Source organism: Melanerpes formicivorus, unplaced genomic scaffold (genome assembly GCF_026170545.1).
Source record: "Melanerpes formicivorus ecotype bairdi unplaced genomic scaffold, bMelFor1.0.p_v2 SCAF_58, whole genome shotgun sequence".
Taxonomy (NCBI): domain Eukaryota; kingdom Metazoa; phylum Chordata; class Aves; order Piciformes; family Picidae; genus Melanerpes; species Melanerpes formicivorus.
The window spans coordinates 365,093-383,595 of NW_027142410.1; the positions used below are offsets into that span (position 1 = coordinate 365,093).

Genomic DNA, 18,503 nt, shown 5'->3' on the forward strand with positions numbered 1-18,503 from the left:
CACTGGTTAGGACCACACCTTGAGTCCTGTGTCCAGTTCTGGGCCCCTCAGTTTAGGAAGGATGTTGAGACACTTGAATGTGTCCAGAGAAGGGTAACGAGGCTGGGGAGAGGTCTCAAGCACGAGCCCTATGAGGGGAGGCTGAGGGAGCTGGGGTTGCTTAGCCTGGAGAGGAGGAGACTCAGGGGTGACCTTCTTGCTGTCTACAGCTACCTGAAGGGAGGTTGTAGCCAGAAGGGGGTTGGTCTTTTCTCCCAGGCAACCAGCACCAGAACAAGAGGACACAGTCTCAAACTGTGCCAGGGGAAGTTTAGGCTCAAGGTGAGGAGAAAGTTCTTCACTGAGAGAGTTGTTAGCCATTGGAATGTGCTGCCCAGGGAGGTGGTAGAGTCACCATCCCTGGAGGTGTTCAAGGGGGGATTGGATTTGGCACTTGGTGCCATGGTTTAGTCATGAGGTGTTGGGTGACAGGTTGGACTTGATGGTCTTTGAGGTCTCTTCCAACCTTGGTGATTCTGTGATTCTGATTCTGTAACTTGTCAAATCCTGGCTTCAGAGCACACCAATTTCTATATAGTTCCACTCACATTCCTCACTGTCATGTGCAGCCAGCTTGGTCGTGGGTGTTTTTCAAGCGTGCACCTCAATACCTGTGCGCTGTCTGTTTCGCAAGCCTGGGATGGAGTCTCAGTTTACTCTGAAATCTGCTGTTACACCTTGGCCTGTAGGCAGCATGTGCTGGTGGAGCTTGGCAAAGATTACACTTGTTTTCACACAAAGGAAAAAAACAAACCCAAGACCAAAATGAAAGCACTGGGCTCCTCTTCAATAGATCAATTAGCCCTTTTCATATGCCTACAGTCACTCCACCACTTCTGTGGGCTTCTCTATGCTTAGGTAATGTTCAGCTCATTTCTGTCTTAACTTACCATGCAAATGCTCCTGACAGACCTGAGCTAATTAATTTTCACTGTGTTCCTAACTGACCTTTATGCCAGTTTGTAATCATAGGTCAGATTCAAACACACATTTCTGGCACTCCCTGATCTTACTGTGGGCACTAAAGAGGTGGGTGTCCAGATGAGGTCACTTACACTCACCCTGTCACCATCAAGCTTCAATGCTCACACAAAGTTAGGCTGGGGTGGTAGTGGGCATGCTAGAAAGAAAGCAGTTCTCCTGAAGTTTATGGGACCCTACAGTCTGACACCTGCTTTGCAGTGAAATTCCCCTCCTCAATCTAAAACTGCAGCCAACGTGGGTGAAAAATGCCTCACTGGTACTGGGCATTTGCCACACGCTACCTGGACTACAGAGGTGAACTTGAGCTGTATGTTCCAGTAAGAAACTATTTGGAGGGAGTTTCAGATATCTTCTCAGAGGCAGAAACATCTTTTCTGGATGTTGTCCTGCCAGTTCAAGAGAGTGTGGGTCGTGGGATCTCCATGATGCAGCTGATAGAGCTGAGGTAGGACATGGTGAAATCTTGCAAGGTGTGGGGGTTGAAATGTGACTGCTTACCAGGTATATATTCTGACTGTAGAAATCAAGTGTCTGTCGAAGCTCTCAGCTATGAAAGAAAAACCTGTTGGTCATGGCTGGGAGGGCAAAACAATCATACCCTGTACTCTTCCTTTTATTTTCAGATCAGTAGCTTCTCTTCTATGCATTCAAAAGACTGAGTCAGTTCTGGAGCCTTTGCAAATCAGAGTGATCCTCCAAAGTCATCAGAGTTTTTTTTGCTAGGTAAAATAAATGTAAGCAAATTAGGGAGAATACACCTAGTGCAGGTGATGCTCATGGTCCAGCCCCAAGAATGCAGGCTGGTGGCACAGGAGAAAGAGGTGACTCAGGGTGAGAAAGCTTTGCTCTGTAACTGCAGCAGGTATTGCACCCACTGAGTCTGCACTCCAGGGAGCAAGTCCTGCTTTGCTACTCAACTTAAGTGGCTGGAAATAGTGGAGACCTCATTCACATGGGACCACATTCCTGGTAAAAGACTTCAACGATGGAGCACAGTACATCTCTGAGCATTTGTTATTCCTACAAACAATCTACAGAGAGTATTATTATTACACTTACAGATGAGAGTTTCATGTGGATAGCTTAGAGAACAGAGTTCAGTTCAAATCGGCTCTTAGACAGCATCTGGAGGTAACTTCTTCGTGTTTCATGGAATCATAGAATTGTTCTATTTGGAAAATACCTCTAAGTTGAACCACTGACCTGGCCCCAACATGGCCATTAAACCATGACCTTGTCTGCACCTTTTTTGAACACCTCCAGAAATGGTAACCTCACTGGACAACCCATTCCAGTGCCTGATCAATCTTTCAGAGAAGAAATTTCTTTTCTAATATCCCATCTAAACCTCCTCTGGTAAAATTTGAGGCCATTTCATCTAGTCCTATCACTTGATACCTAGGGAGAAGAGACCAACACCCACTTCATGACAACCTTCTTTTAGGGAGTTGTAGAGAGCAGTGAGGTCTTCTCTCAACCTCCTTCTCCAGACTAAACAATCCGAGTTCCCTGAGCCACTCCTCATAAGACTTGTTCTCTAGGCTCTTCATCATCTTTGTTGCCCTTCTCTGGACTGCTCCAACACTTCAATGACTTTCTTGTGTGAGGGGACCAAAACTGAACACAGTGTTTGAGGTGCAGTGTCACCAGTGCTGGGCACCAGAGGCACAATCACTTCCCTTCTCCTGCTGGCCACAATCTTACTGATACAGGCGAGGATGATGTAGTCCTTCTTGGCCACCTGAACACATTGCTGGCGCATATTCAGTCAGCTGTCAACCAAGGCAGCCAGATCCTTTTGTCCTGGACAGCTTTCCAGCCACTCTTCCCCAAGACTGTAGTGTTGCATGGGGCTGTTGTGACCCAAGTGGAGGACTCATCACTTGGCCTGTGTGGTTTGCATCACACTATGCTGGCAAGGGAAAATTTCCCTGGAGACCACATCTGATGATTGAGAAATGGGAGTGGCTGTTCTCCTTTTAGTAGTAAACTAGGATTCAAGAAGAACCTGTCTGTGCAGGTGGAGAGGAATTCACTAGGAGAAAATTATTTCTTCCTTTTGATGTTATGAAATGCAGTAACAGGACAGATGGGATTTCATAGTTTATATTCACTGTTCCTATGAGAGTAGGTTTTCTTACACGCTTTGGTTTTCAGTGCTGTGGTTTCCTCCCTACTTGTGATGGAGATGAATCATTTTAGCATGTGGTGGTTCATTTCAGATACGTGTCCTAGAACCACACTCACAGAGCAGGAACCATCTGGCTGCAGTTCTCAACTTCTCAGTTCAGTACCGAATTTTAGCCAATTTTTAGCTTGAAGACAGAGGTAAGAAATAGTCCCACCAACAAACAAACGTAATTGAAGCAGAAGTTGTTGAAAAATGGGTAAGGATATCAGGGTCACCTAGTGCTGAGTGCCAAGGAGACTGAGAGTTCAGATGTCTCAGCATCTACACGGGGTAACATTATGTCATCGGGGCACGAAGTTGCAACACATTCACCAAACTAAGGGCCTGGCCTGGCATGAAATTGCTAATGATACCCAGCAGTTGAATTAGAATTAGAGCACGAAGAAAATGCAAACACCATTTTCGTATTAGCTCTCAGGTAGCAGTGGACAATTATCAGTAGCTGTTTGGTATGCTTTTGTTTGCAGGGATAAGAGCGAGCAGAAACAGCTGGTAGTCAGGTACCTGAGGGTATCACAGGCTCCTGAGTATGCAGCAGACATCCAGCTATCCTGTTATTTTTGATCTGTCCCACCATTCACCTCACAGCTTATCCTGGCTTCAAGTGAACTGCCACTTCTGTAAAAAATACTGAAGCTCAGTTAGAGGAATAGGGGAATATTGGGGAATAGCTGATACTACCTCTGCAACTCAAGGAAAATATAGAAAGCCACTGAAATTTTATGGGGGAAAAGTAACCTGTCCTCATCAGTAGGGACTGTAGCTGAATTGTGGCAAAACCATATATAGCATAGTCCCCTTTCTCCATGGGAAAAGGATGTACTTCATCCTAGTGTTTTCACCTCACCTCATCTTCAAGGTCATGTTCAAAGCCTAGGTTTACACCACAGGATGGATCAGCCCTTCCAGTTGCCTCTGGAGAAGTTCCTGTCCAAAGTCTGAGAATCTCTTTGGTGTTTGCTTGGTTCATGATCTAAGAAACATGATTCTTTATAGAAAGTGCAGGTACAATCCCTTCATTCACAAGATTCAAATCCTTTCTGTCACTTAATTTTACCTGGGAAGACCTGGAGTAGGAAATGGCTTCCAGATCTTTCAGGCATCAGTACACCCAAGGAAGAGGCTCCAGCTACCTACTGACCTCCTGAAGATCAACTGTACTTCTGGTAGGCCTCTCCTTTGCTACCCCACCTAAGGAGATCTAGGTAGCTGGAATAATTAATTTTCCATTGTGAAGGGTTAATAACCAGGTATGCCAGATGTTTATTACCTGAATCAGACTCAAACCTGATTCTTTTAAGATTTCTCACAAGGTTGAATTGCTGCCGAGGCAATTTACGCCCAATCCCTCCCAAGGGCTGAGGCTCACTCCCTGGTGCATTAGCTGCAGTTTCTTCTCCTGCCAGTTCTGAAAAGAGCTCAAACAATGTTGATAAGGAGCAATACAAAGGTCCTGGCCATACACATTGTTCTGTCTACCAGCTAGGACTGTATTTTTTCCAAATGTGCCATACTGTGAATAGTTATTTGAGTACAATGCTTGTTAAAAAGTCTGATGACGAACAGCAAACAAATTTTATCCAGCTATGTGATCTCTATCACCCTGTTTTGGCTGATGTATATCAGAAAGAACTGACCATCTCTCATCCATGGTCAAGCTACAGAGAATTTCAATGCCTCCTCCTCTTGTGTCATGCTTCTACTGCCACAGTAGGCGAGGAAGAAGGGGTGGAGGGGTGGCCCTTTACATCAGGAAGGCACTAGATGCCATTGAGATGGAGATTAGGAACGATCGGGTTGAATGCTTGTGGATAAGAATTAGAGGGAAGACCAGCAGGGCAGACACCCTGGTTGGAGTCTGTTATAGACCACCCAACCAGGAGGAAGATGTTGACGAAGCATTCTATAGGCAGCTTAGGGCTGTCTCAAGATCTCTGGACCTTGTTCTCATGGGTGACTTCAACCTGCCTGACATCTGCTGGGAACTCAACACAGCAGAGAGGAGACAGTCTAGAAGGTTTTTAGAATGCATGGAGGACAGCTTCTTATCCCAGGTGCTGCGAGAGCCTAGCAGGGGCAAGGCTATGCTTGACCTCCTCTTCACCAACAGGGAAGGACTGGTGGGCGATGTGGTGGTTGGAGGGTGTTTGGGGTCCAGTGACCACGAGATAATTGAATTCTCGGTTTTTGGTCAAGCCAAGAGGGGCAGCAAGAAGACCTCCACTCTGGACTTCTGGAGGGCAGACTTCGGGTTACTCAAGGAACTAATTCAGAGGGTTCCTTGGGATAAAGCCCTTAAAAACAAAGGGGTCCAGGAGAGCTGGACCTACTTCAATGAAGAATTGTTGAAGGCTCAGGGACAGGCTGTGCCAATGTGCCGGAAGATGAGCTGCTGGGGCAGACGGCCAGCCTGGATGGTTCATGAACTTTTAATGGAACTGAGGGAAAAAAAGAGGGTGTATCACCTTTGGAAGCGAGGGGAGGCAACCCACAGAATGTTTAAGGATGTTGCTAGGTCTTGTAGGAAGAGAATTAGGGAGGCAAAAGCACACTTGGAGCTTAAACTGGCCTCTACTGTGAAGGACAACAAAAAGTCCTTCTATAAATACATTAATAGTAAGAGGAAGGGGAAGGACAACCTCCACTCCTTGGTGGATACAGAGGGGAACATTGTAACCAAGGATAAGGAAAAGGCAGAGATACTTAACACCTTCTTTGCCTCAATTTTCACTAGAAGGGCAGAACGTCTTCCAGACAGCTGGCCTGCAGAGCTGGCAGAAGGAGCCAGGGAGCTGCACAGTTTCCCTATGTTCCATGAGGCAGTGGTTGGAACTCTCCTTAGCAGCTTGGATCCCCACAAGTCCATGGGACCAGATGGGATTCATCCTAGGGTGCTGAGAGAGCTGGCAGATGAGCTGGCCAAGCCACTCTCCATAATTTTCCAGCAGTCCTGGCTCACTGGCGAGGTCCCAGAGGACTGGAAGCTGGCCAACGTGGTGCCCATCCATAAGAAGGGCCGGTTGGATGAGCCAGGGAATTACAGGCCTGTCAGCCTGACCTCAGTGCCAGGCAAGATCATGGAACAGGTCATCCTGAGTGCAATAACACAACACTTACATGATGGCCAAGGGATCAGGCCTAGCCAGCATGGATTTAGGAAGGGCAGGTCCTGCCTGACCAACCTGATCTCCTTCTACGAGCAGGTGACCTGCCTGGTGGATGTGGGGAGGCCTGTGGATGTAGTCTACCTGGGCCTCAGCAAGGCCTTTGACACCGTCCCCCATAGCAAACTGCTGGCCAAGCTGTCAGCCCATGGCTTGGACGGGAGCACACTGCGATGGGTTAGGAACTGGCTGGAGGGCCGAGCCCAGAGAGTGGTGGTGAATGGTGCCACAGCCAGCTGGCAGCCAGTCACTAGTGGTGTGCCCCAAGGATCAGTGCTGGGCCCTGTGCTCTTTAACATCTTTAGTGATGATCTGGATGAGGGCATTGAGTGCATCATCAGTAAATTTGCTGACGACACCAAGCTGGGGGCAAGAGTTGATCTGCTGGAGGGTAGAGAGGCTTTGCAGAGGGACCTCGACAGGCTGGACAGATGGGCAGAGTCCAACGGCATGAGATTGAACACATCCAAGTGCCAGGTTCTGCACATTGGCCACAACAACCCCATGCAGTGCTACAGGCTGGGGTCAGAGTGGCTAGAGAGCAGCCAGGCAGAGAGGGACCTGGGGGTGCTGGTTGATGGTAGGCTGAACATGAGCCTGCAGTGTGCCCAGGCAGCCAAGAGGGCCAATGGCATCCTGGCCTGTATCAAGAACAGTGTGGCCAGCAGGAGCAGGGAGGTCATTCTGCCCCTGTACACTGCACTGGTTAGGCCACACCTTGAGTCCTGTGTCCAGTTCTGGGCCCCTCAGTTTAGGAAGGAGGTTGACTTGCTGGAACGAGTCCAGAGAAGAGCAACAAAGTTGGTGAGGGGTTTGGAACACAAGCCCTATGAGGAGAGGCTGAGGGAGCTGGGGCTGCTTAGCCTGGAGAAGAGGAGACTCAGGGGTGACCTTATCACTCTCTACAACTACCTGAAGGGAGGTTGTAGACAGGCTGATGATGGTCTCTTCTCCCAGGCACCCAGTACCAGAACAAGAGGACACAGTCTCAAGCTGCGCCAGGGGAGGTTCAGGTTGGATGTTAGGAAGAAGTTCTATACAGAAAGAGTGATTACGCTATGGAATGGGCTGCCCGGGGAGGTGGTGGAGTCGCCGTCATTGAAGGTGTTCAGGAGGAGACTTGATGGGGTGCTTGGTGCCATGGGTTAGCTGTTTGGGTGGGTTGGATTGGTTGATGGGTTGGACACGATGATCTTGAAGGTCTCTTCCAACCTGGTTTGGTTTATTCTAAAGGTTTATTATTTTTATATTTTGTGCCTATGTTTCTGTAGTAAGCCAATCAGATTGCTACGTGACCCTCTGGTTGCCAACTGCTTCAGATGAAAAATTCCACACCAAAACCATCAAAAACTGCAGAAATCCCACATGGAATGAAACTTTCTACTTCAGGATACAGAGGCAAGTCAAGGTACACAAAGTAAAAACTCTCTTCTTCATCTCCTCTCTTGCAGCTTCTTTCAGTTTAGCCATGTCATGTCTTCAATGTCTTTCTGACTTCTCTTAACGTTCCCCTAGCAAACTGGAGCAAAAGACTTTGGGCTTTTGCTGAAATCTTCTCCTTCCCTAACAGAGAGTTATTATTGATATAGAATCATAGAATCAACAAGGTTGGAAAAGACCTCAAAGACCATCAAGTCCAACCTGTCACCCAAGACCTCATGACTACTAGACCATGGCACCAAGTGCCACGTCCAATCCACTCCTGAACACCTCCAGGGACGGTGACTCCACCACCTCCCTAGGCAGCCCATTCCAATGGCTAACAACTCTCTCTGTGAAGAACTTTCTCCTCACCTTGAGCCTAAACTTCCCCTGCCACAGCTTGAGATTTTGTCCTCTTGTTCTGGTGCTGATTGCCGGGGAGAAGAGACCAACAAGAGACCCCACCTGGCTACAACCTCCTTTCAGGTAGTTGTAGACAGCAAAAAGGTCTCCCCTGAGCCTCATCTTCTGCAAGGCTTAACAATCCCAGCTTCTTTAGCCTCTCCTCATAGGGCTATGTTCAAGGCCTCTCCCCAGCCTCGTTGCCCTTCTCTGGACACATTCAAGAGTCTCAATGTTCTTCTTAAACTGAGGGGCCCAGAACTGGACACAGTACTCAAGGTGCGACCTAACCAGTGCTGAGTACAGGGGCACTAATGACTTCCCTGCTCCTGCTGGCCACACTATTCTTGATGCAGGCCAACAATGAGAGTCTGACCTCCTGTGGAGGAACGTGATGAGACCAGTGACAAACAACATAGAGAAAATATGGAATGGAAATACAAAGCAATATTCAAACACACAAAAAATTCTTTTCCTGAGAGGACATGAAATAATGTCATATCAATGCCAGGAAGCTATTAAACTCTCGCATGGCTAATATCTTTACTCAATTTGCTGTATATTCAAATACCTATGAACAGGTGTCTGAAACAGGGCGTAGAAAGGTGATTATTGATATGAAGTGACCTCTATTGCCCTGTTGATCCAGGGCAATATAGGACTTCTGGCTATCTATATTCTTTCACAAAGGATTGCATTTTTGGTGAGAGCACAAAAGGTGAATAAAAAGAAATCACAGTTTGGCCTTAATTGCTGAGACTGGAAGCACACAGAATCACAGGATGTTAGGGGTTGGAAGGGACCTCTGGAGATCCTTGAGTCCAATCACCCTGCCACAGCAGGACCGTAGAATCTAGTGCAGGTCACACATGAATGCATCCAGATGGGGCTTGGAAGTCTCCAGAGTAGCAGACTCCACAACTTCTCTGGGCAGCCAGTTCCAGTGCTCTGTGACCCTCACAGTGAAGAAGTTCCTCCTCATGGTGAGGTAGAACCTCCTGTGCTGTAGCTCATATCCATTACCCCTTGTCCTATCACAGGCTGCAAGCGAGCAGACCCTGTCCCCTCCCTCTTGACAGCCAGCCCTCAGATATTTATACACATTTATTAAATCCCCTCTCAGTCTTTTCTCCTCTAGACTAAAAAGCCCCAGGGCTCTCAGCCTCTCCTCATAGGGCAGTGCTCCAGTCCCTTAATCATCCTCATAGCAGATTGTACTAATTTTCATACTCTTCCTTGTGACAGTTTTTCATCACTGCTTTTGTCTTTCCTTTCTAAAGCAACTGCTGAACCTGGAAGAGCTGCAGAAGGTCATGTTTCTTGAGTCCATGCTACCAAATTGAAGATCTTTTCATTTCTTTCCCCAGAATATTCTGGAAATTACTGTTTCTGATGACGACATCCTTCGTGATGATGACTCTGCAATTGTGCTTTTTGATGTAGCTAAAATTCCCCTTGGGGAAACAGTGTCCACAGCATTCCCATTAAATCCACAGGTAAGAGCTCAGTTAGACTTTTAGTGCATCCTGAAATCAATTCCCTCCCTTCTGACTGAAAAGGTGTACTGTCACTTCTGCCATGTACCGCCAGGACCAGCTTGGTGATAAAAATGCAACAAAATTCATTGAAATCTTGGAAATAGTGCTTCAGGGACAAAATAGATGACCTTCTCAAATCCCTGCTGCTCTCCTCTGGCACACATCACAGCCAAACTCCCAGAGGCCCAGGACAGATGCAGTTTTAGGAAAGCTTTGTGCTTTTAATAACCTGGCAGAAAGTGACAGAGTTTATCTAATCCTCACAAAGATTCTAAAAACAAAAACTCCACAAGGTCAGGAAAACAGCCTGTTCCCACAACATTTCACTAAACACCAAGTCTTAGAATAGTGTGTTCTGCATGTGGAAGCTGGCAGGGAAGAAAGTGTGAAAAATAAAGGTTTACCAAGGAGACTCGTAAGCATCAAATACCCTTTGTTCTTCCTTGAGAAAGAATAGAATAGAATAAACCAGGTTGGAAGAGACCTTTGAGATCATTGTGTCCAACCTATCAGGCAACACCACCTAATCAACTAAACCATGGCACCAAGCACCCCATCCAGTCTCTTCCTAAACACCTCCAGTGATGGTGACTCCACCACCTCCCTGGGCAGCCCATTCCAATGGCCAACCACTCTCTCTGTGTAGAACTTCTTCCTAACATCCAGCCTAAACCTCCCCTGGCACAGCTTGAGACTGTGTCCTCTTGTTCTGGTGCTGGTTGCCTGGGAGAAGAGACCAGTCCCCACCTGTCTACAACCTCCCTTCAGATAGTTGTAGACAGCAAGAAAGTCTCTTCTGAGCCTCCTCTTCTCTAGACTAAGCAACGTCAGCTCCCTCAGCTTCTCTTAATAGGGCTTGCACTCCAAACCCCTCACCAGCCTTCTCTGGACACGTTCCAGCAACTCATCTGTCCTAAACTGAGGTGCCCAGAACTGGACACAGGACTCAAGGTGTGGCTTAACCAGTGCTGAGTACAGAGGCAGAATGACTTCCCTGCTCCTGCTGGCCACACTGTTCCTGATCCAGGCCAGGATGCCATTGGCCTTCTTGGCCACCTGGGCATACTGCTGGCTTATGTTCAGCCTACTATTGACCAGTACCCCCAGGTCCCTTTCTGCCTGGCCACTCTCCCTCCACTCTGACCCTAGCCTGTAGCACTGTATGGGGTTGTTGTGGCCAATGTGCAGCACCCGACACTAAGGAAAAGCTGCCTGTCCTCTAGTGCTGACAGTAGCAAGCACACAAAAAGATTATTGTTACTTATTAAAGCATAAAGGATACTCTGCTTGCAAAAATGAAGGTCACTTTGTGAACTCCTCAATATGCTACTCGAGACTGCTTCTTTTTAATTTTCTTCTTTCCTTTTCAGAAAAGGGAGGAGCTGGAAGTTGAGTTTGTACTGGAGAGCGTGTGAGTAAACCCTCATTACTGTGGGAGTGGTGCAGCAGTGTAGGGTAACCTTCTGTACACCTAGTGTCATCTCAATAGCCAGAGCCACCCATTTTCCCAAATTTAGTGTCCATTAGCAAATCATTGCAAGAAAGGAAAATGTCATCATGTGGAGAATGAGCACAGCATTTGTAACTCCATGACTTTCTCTTAACATTAATCCATTACTTCCATTGGTCAGAGATGGTTATCTGGGGTTGGTGCTTCCCACTGTAGTGAGTCTATAGATTTTCTCGAGAGCATTCACTGGGCAGCACATGACTGAGAATTGCTATCTAATCCTTGACACACCTGTACTACTGAGGCTGTAACAAACACTTTCCAGGTGCCTTAATGCAATTAAATACTTTTTGATAGGCAGTTATGAGTAGAGTAGAGTAGAATAGAATAGACCAGGTTGGAAAAGACCTTCGAGATCCTCAAGTCCAATCTATCATCCAACACCATCTAATCAACTAACCCATGGCACCAAGCACCCCTCCAGTCTCCTCTTAAACACCTCCAGTGACAATGACTCCACCACCTCCCTGGGCAGCCCATTCCAATGGGCAATCACTCTCTCTATGAAGAATTTCTTCCTAACATCCAGCCTAAACGTCCCCTGGGTCAGCTTGAGACTGTGTCCTCTTGTTCTGGTGCTTATTGCCTGGGAGAAGAGACCAACCCCCACCTGGCTACAACTCCCTTCAGATAGTTGTAGACAGCAATAAGGTCTCCTCTGTGCCTCCTCTTCTCCAGGCTAAGTAACCCTAGGTACCTCAGCCTCTCCTCACAGGGCTGTGCTCCAAACCCCTCCCCACCTTTGTTGCCCTTCTCTGGACACATTCCAGCATCTCAACATCTTTCCTAAAGTGAGGGATATAAGACATCTAGTGAAAAAGGAGAATACTTCAAGCAGAAGCAAGAAGCAAATTAAGGAAAGAAAAAAAATTAAGAGATAAAACTGTGTCCTGTTCAGGACAGTAGCTAGATTATATTCTTTATAAAACACATATTACTTGTTCTTGTTTCTAGCTCAGATCCTCCTGAAGACATCATCACAAATGGGGCAATAGTGGTAAAGTATTATTTGTTTGGTTCTTTTTTGCTCTTTCCCACATCATTCCTTACCTTAGGTGGCTACGATGGCAGTGAGGGAAACACTGCAAATCTTCATTCTGTAGTGATACTTCTTCTCTCAGAAGCCTTATCTTTGAGGTCAGCATGATCTTAGAGGAGCCTTCAGACTGCTTGGGTTTTCCCTTTTGCCTACGTCCAGTGAAAATTGCAATGTGTTTAGCATAGCACCACCTTCCCACATGATGATGATGAAGTTAATTGCCGCTTTCACTGAGTCTGGCAGAAGTCTCCAGCATGATTGATTCCCTCATTCAACTAATGACTCTTTCTACAATGACCCTCTCGACATCTGCCAGCACTGGTGGGGAGATGGCTGGATGAGTAATCTATCTCTGTACCCATCACATCTGTTCTAGTGTCGTGAAGTAGCTTGCTTGGAAGTTCACTTGGATAGCAGGATGAAAAAGAAGCATCTTTCAGGTAAGCTTGTTAATTCTTTAACTGAATAGTAGTGATTTTTACCCTCTTTAACAATGCCTGGAAATTACTTCTTCCAAATATTGCATCTTTACCTGACTACATTTAGGGCACTTTGTAAAACCTTTGCAGTAGGCAATGCCACCAGTTCTCCAGCAGGTGTACGTTCAGACTTCTAACTTTATGAGGAACCTTGTGCAAGTCAAGAAACTGCATCAGATTCTTGCACAGAAGGTAGCTAAACTGCAGGCTAAGATCTTGAAAACCTCTGCTGTAGTACTGCTAAACCCTTGAAGAAGCTTACTTGCTCAGGCACAATAGTTCATAGTCTTAACTTTCCTCAGGATCTCTGAGGGTTTGACTTCTGCATACACAGAGAAACACCTCATTTTTTGCAGGGGTTAGCCACTCAGCAGCTGGTTCCTGCCTGACCCTGATCCAAATCCAGAATCTAGAAGTTCCTCTGCCCACATCCCCTGAGGGGCTGGATCTGGTAGGCAATCTCAGAGCATGCATAACATACACTGGCTGAGTTAGCTGATCTCTTAGTATAAATAGAGCCATCTGCTGCAGAGTCAGGTCTTATTTTAGGGGACTGAGAACTCTTGCTCAATATTTGCCCTGGGATGAGGATGATTTACAAAGCAAAGTACCTGGTTGCATTCACTGTCTCATGATGCAACTGCAATAGAAACGCAGCAGCCTAAAATTCAGTGCCATTCACATCACACTCCCACCTGGCTTCTTGCTCACACTATTGTAAGGATACCTGTAATCTTTGGGTCTTGGATCCCTTTCAGAAGACAGCTTTCCACATGCAAAAAAAGAGGGGAAGGGGTTTGTTCAAAGCTACCTTTTAGCTTTTTTTATTTTCCTTTTTGCAATTGGAAGTAACTTTTTGTGTGCATTTTATCTCATTGTTCTAGAGAATGAGCTAACATTTACAGTGAGCGGATCCTTTGAAGAAACCCAGAGAATTTCAGTGGACTGTGACTCCTGCTCTGCTCTTCCAGATTCCACTTTCTTCCACTATGCCAAATACAAGCAACCCTCCCTGGATATTGCACTCACAAAGACAAGGAGGCTTCCTGCCTTTGTATGTGTAGACAACACAGACACTTCTGTGATTTGACCGTTATGCATATCTAGGCAGCAAGACAAGAATGTTTTTGGGTAACCAAAAATCCCTCTGTGCTCCTTTGCAGTGTGCTTGTGTGCCATGTGGAGTAAGAAGGAGAAGCATCCCCCTGACTCTCCCTTTGAAATCACTCCCCTCAGAGCAGGAGGTAGTTGGCGAGGTAAGTGTCTACTGGCCGTGGGGAATCCTTTGCAGCAGTTGGTACTGGTTCCAAAGAAGCAGAATCCAAAGACCATCTCTTTATATAGAGCCAAGTATTTTCTAACCACTCTTGGATCTAGAGTAATGCATAATGCCCTGGTGAGGTCACATCTGGAGTACTGTGTCTAGTCCTGGACCCCTCAGGTCAGGAAGGACAAGGAACTGCTGGAGAGAGTCCAGTGCAGAGCCACAACAATGATTGAATGGAATGCCTTCCTTATGAGGAGAGACTGAGGGAGCTGGGGCTCTTTAGCTTGGAGAAAAGGAGACTAAGGGGTGACCTCATTATGTTTATGAATATGTAAAGGGTGAGTGCCAAGAGGATGGAGCCAGGCTCTTCTCAGTGATGCCCAATGACAGGACAAGGGGCAATGGGTGGAAGTTGAGGCATAGGAAGTTCCATGGAAACATGAGGAAAAATTTTTTCACGGTGATGGAACACTGGAACAGGCTGCCCAGGGGGGTTGTGGAGTTTCCTTCTCTAGATATATTCAAAACCTGCCTGGATGCATTCCTGTGTGATCTGCTCTAGGTGATCCTACTCTGGCAGGGGGGTTGCACTGGGTATCTTTCAAGGTCTCTCCCAGCCCCTAACATTCTGTGATTCTGTGAAGTACATTATTTGGGGCAAAATACAGTGGGAAATGCAGGAGAGAAGGAGGAAGAAGAAAAATGTCCAAGATGTTGCTCATGCTCCTTCTATTGTTCATGTTCTTAGCCAGGCTGGAGGTCACTGAGTTCCATCAGGACAGTGGGATGAGGGTACAGCCTGTACATTGCCAGAACAGAAAAGCCTATGCCACACTTACTCAGCCTCTTTGGCTTCCCTTTGTACCTCATGTTGTTGTGTGAGAGTCTTTAGTGTCAGGACCTGTGTTTGATGGCAAACCTTTCCAGGGAGATGAGGTGTAGCACTGCACATCTTCTGCACCTGAGTTTCACAACAGCAAGAAGGGTACAGAATAGCTGCTAATATGAAAGCTTTAAGTTATTGAATCAGTGTACAACTCTGGGCAGTAATGAAGCATTCAGAGGGGAGTGTTTCTCCTAATCTCAGTTTTCTGAGGTCCAGACTTTGGCAGATATAATAATAACCCAAAGGAGTAATGTCTCATTCTGAGTAGGGAAAAAGGACTGTTTAAAGGAAAATAAATCAATATCATGATTTTATCTTTTTAATTTTCAGCACAGAAGTTTTGATTTGCACTTTAAGGTGAATAAGTGGTAAGATATTTATCTTCTTTATATGTTTTTCCCCTAAATTCTTTGAATTTAGAGAGCTGTCAGTCAAGTTCCAATCCCTTTGTTGCAGCCTGCATTGTGGATGTTGGCTCATCTGCATTTCAGTCTGTAAAATAGAATGGTCTCAGTACACAACAAAGAGACTTTTTGAGTGGCTGAATTTGTGTAATGGGATTATTACGTATAGATATTTTATATATATATCTCATTTGTATATGATACATATATTAAGATATACTTTTTTTAAGATCACACCCATTTTCTATTGATATTTTGCTACAATCAAAATGATGTGCTGAGGGCCACTGCAGATACTCTGATATCTCTACAAATTATTGCCAGCTACTGATTTTCAGTAAAGCCACCATTTCAAAACCCACTGAAGGAAACTCTCAGTTTCCCACAGTCAGAGGAAGATTTGCACTTTAAGGTCAATAAGTGGTAAGATATTTATCTTCTTTATATATTTTTCCCCTAAGTTCTTTGAATTTGGAGAGCTGTCAGTCAAGTTCAAATCCCTTTGTTGCAGCCTTCATTCTGGATGTTGGCTCATCTTCAGTTCAGTCTGTAAAATAGTATGGTCTCAGGGCACAATAAAGAGATTTTTTTAGTGGCTGAGTTTATGTAATGGGATTTTTACATAAAGATATTTGTATATGATACATACATTAAAATATACTTTTTTTAAGATCACATCCATTTTCTATTGATATTTTGCCACAATCAAAATGATGTGCTAAGGGCTACTGCAGATACTCTGATATCACTACAAATAATTGCCAGACACTGATTTTCAGCAAAGCTGTCATTTCAAAACTCATTGAAGGAAACTTTCAGCTTCCCAAGGTCAGAGGAAGAAAAAAGAGGGGAGAAACAAAATATATTAAAAAAAAAAATCATAGTGCTTGGCCACCCAACAATGTGAAAAAAGGTAAAGAAATGGTAATAATACCTGCATTTGTTTTTCAAAGTCTACTCAAAGAAATGCAAATTGACTCAACCAAGTGATTGCTTATTTCTAAGCCAAGGGAACACATTGTGCAATTTGAGATGTGGTTAAGGCCTTAGAAAAAAATTAAAGGATGAAAATGTAACCTTAGGTAGCATATTGTAAGGGAAGCTCTCTTCCCTAATAAAAGCAGGGGTGTCTTCTGTTGTGCTGTTTATTTTCACTAAATATATTGTGAGGCACAGATGCAGTTTGCAGCTGCCATTGAAAAAAATTCTTCTTTACTACACCTAAGAACGATTCTGTACAGCAGCTTCCAAACTGCAACTGTAGTGCTTATAAACACCCACAAATTAATGCATACACACACACACACAATGTTTAGGGACATGGTTTAGCTGTAGAGGTGAGATTGTGAGCTCTAGGTGAGCTCTTGGACTTGATCTTAAAGGTCTCTTCCAACCTTAACAGTTCTATGGTTCCATAATTTCAGATCACAGTGTCTACAAATAATGGGAAGTTTGCCCAACTTTCAAGAGCCACCTTTATTGCAGTGCCCTCTGCAGGCTTTGGGCTTTGTGCTGAAAGGAAACAAATCTGTTGTGTGGAGCTATATTTAATGTCAGGCTTCTTCAGCAGGGAGGTTAAAAAAAGGAAAAAGTAGAACCCTTCTCAGATCAAAGGAAAATGTACTGTTGTCCTCCAAGAACAAACCCAAACATTTTGTCTCTTCCTGCTCTGTTTTATATAGACCTGATAGTGAAGGCATGCCTATTTGTGAACTAGAAGCAGTCAAAATGCTGAATTAGACTGAAAACATGATGTGAGATACCTGCTCCTCTGTTCCAGCCAGGAAGACCTAGATGTACGCCTGGGGTTTGACCTGTGTGCCCAGGAAAAGGATTTCATTCGCAAGAGGAAGAAGGTGGTTGCAGCTGCTCTGAAGAACATTCTACAGCTGGAGGAGGACTTGCAGGAGGATGAGGTATCTGAGACATAATTATTCTCTACTTTACATCCAAGGGTCAAAATATATACCATTTGTGTTCAATTCCTGTTTTCATGGAAGCAGTGTAGTTTCATGTGTAAGCCATGGCTGACTTCTTTCTCTATTTGGGGAAGATGTGAGCACTACTAGGAACCACTAACATAAACCTTCAGCCCTTCTGCTGCAGGATCTAGTTTTGCATTGAGTAGCAGTCTGCACAAAAAAAAGCAGAGGAGGGTGAGGTGCTCTCAGGACCACAGCCAAACCTTCTTACAGGCCTCTCAGTCATCTTAGCCAGATCTAAGCCACTGATTCAGCACTTCTTTCCCTCATGGTTCAAAATGGGGTTTTTGTTGTGCCTTCTGTGCAAGTATTTAGGTTCCCATTGTGTGAGCACAGGCACGCTGCCAGTCTGACTTCATCATCTGATGCAGCTAGAGCGTGAGCTTTCTTGGCAAATGGGAATGATGACAGAGGGTCCAAAGGCAGGAGAAGGATCAGGTTTCTCTTTTTCAATTATACTCCCACAACTGCAGTGTGAAGCCCGAACTCAGATGCAGAGACGACAAATTTTTCTCACTTTGCCCTAAACCGAGCTCAGCAGATTTTTTGCATAGCTAGACCTTTCACATACAAGACCTTGCCTTTAAACACCAGCCATGGGCCATTTCCTTCCCCTCAGATGTAAAGGCACCCTGTCCCTGCAGAACGGTGTCCACAGAGCCTCCTGATAATTTGCACAAGCCATGGATCCACTCCAATGCATCAGAGTGATCTTTACTGTTAACAGAGCCAATTCACAGTTATGGGTTAATCTGTCTTCTAAGCCTCCAGGACACCTGCATTTCTGTATCAACACAGCAAGAAGTAACTGCAGCTCACCTGCATACGTGAAATTGGAGGTATATATGTAGTAGGTGGAGCAAGTATGATCATCCAGCAGCTGTGAAAGGGGCTGGTGTCACCAGCCTCTGGTCTTAAGAGGTCTGGACTGGTTTGTGCTCTTAAACCCCTCAGTGACAATACATCCACTATGGCCTGTGAATTAACTGTTCATAGCAGAAAATGGCTTAACAATATTCAGTAACAGAGAGGTTGTTACTACTTACATGGAAACTACAAGACAGAACCTATGTTTTCTGGTCTGTTGCATCTGAGAAAAATCTGGTTCAGATGGCAGGAGTTACCATTCCCTCAGCATTTTTGCTGATCTGTGTTAGTGCTTTTTAAACATGGAGTGCTGAAAACATGATGTTTGA

At 45.4% G+C, this 18,503-nt stretch overlaps 1 protein-coding gene across 1 annotated transcript in view; it reads left to right on the top strand.

The window, feature by feature from the left end:
* LOC137452741 (cytosolic phospholipase A2 epsilon-like) overlaps positions 1 to 18,503 on the top strand; it is a 49,606-nt gene that overhangs the window by 14,133 nt on the left and 16,970 nt on the right. The window contains exons 4-12 of the mRNA XM_068161392.1: positions 7,650 to 7,786; positions 9,570 to 9,698; positions 11,111 to 11,151; positions 12,205 to 12,247; positions 12,666 to 12,729; positions 13,653 to 13,822; positions 13,932 to 14,024; positions 15,252 to 15,289; positions 17,106 to 17,241. Coding sequence (XP_068017493.1) covers positions 7,650 to 7,786; positions 9,570 to 9,698; positions 11,111 to 11,151; positions 12,205 to 12,247; positions 12,666 to 12,729; positions 13,653 to 13,822; positions 13,932 to 14,024; positions 15,252 to 15,289; positions 17,106 to 17,241 — 851 coding nt within the window. The remainder of the gene's footprint in view (positions 1 to 7,649; positions 7,787 to 9,569; positions 9,699 to 11,110; positions 11,152 to 12,204; positions 12,248 to 12,665; positions 12,730 to 13,652; positions 13,823 to 13,931; positions 14,025 to 15,251; positions 15,290 to 17,105; positions 17,242 to 18,503) is intronic.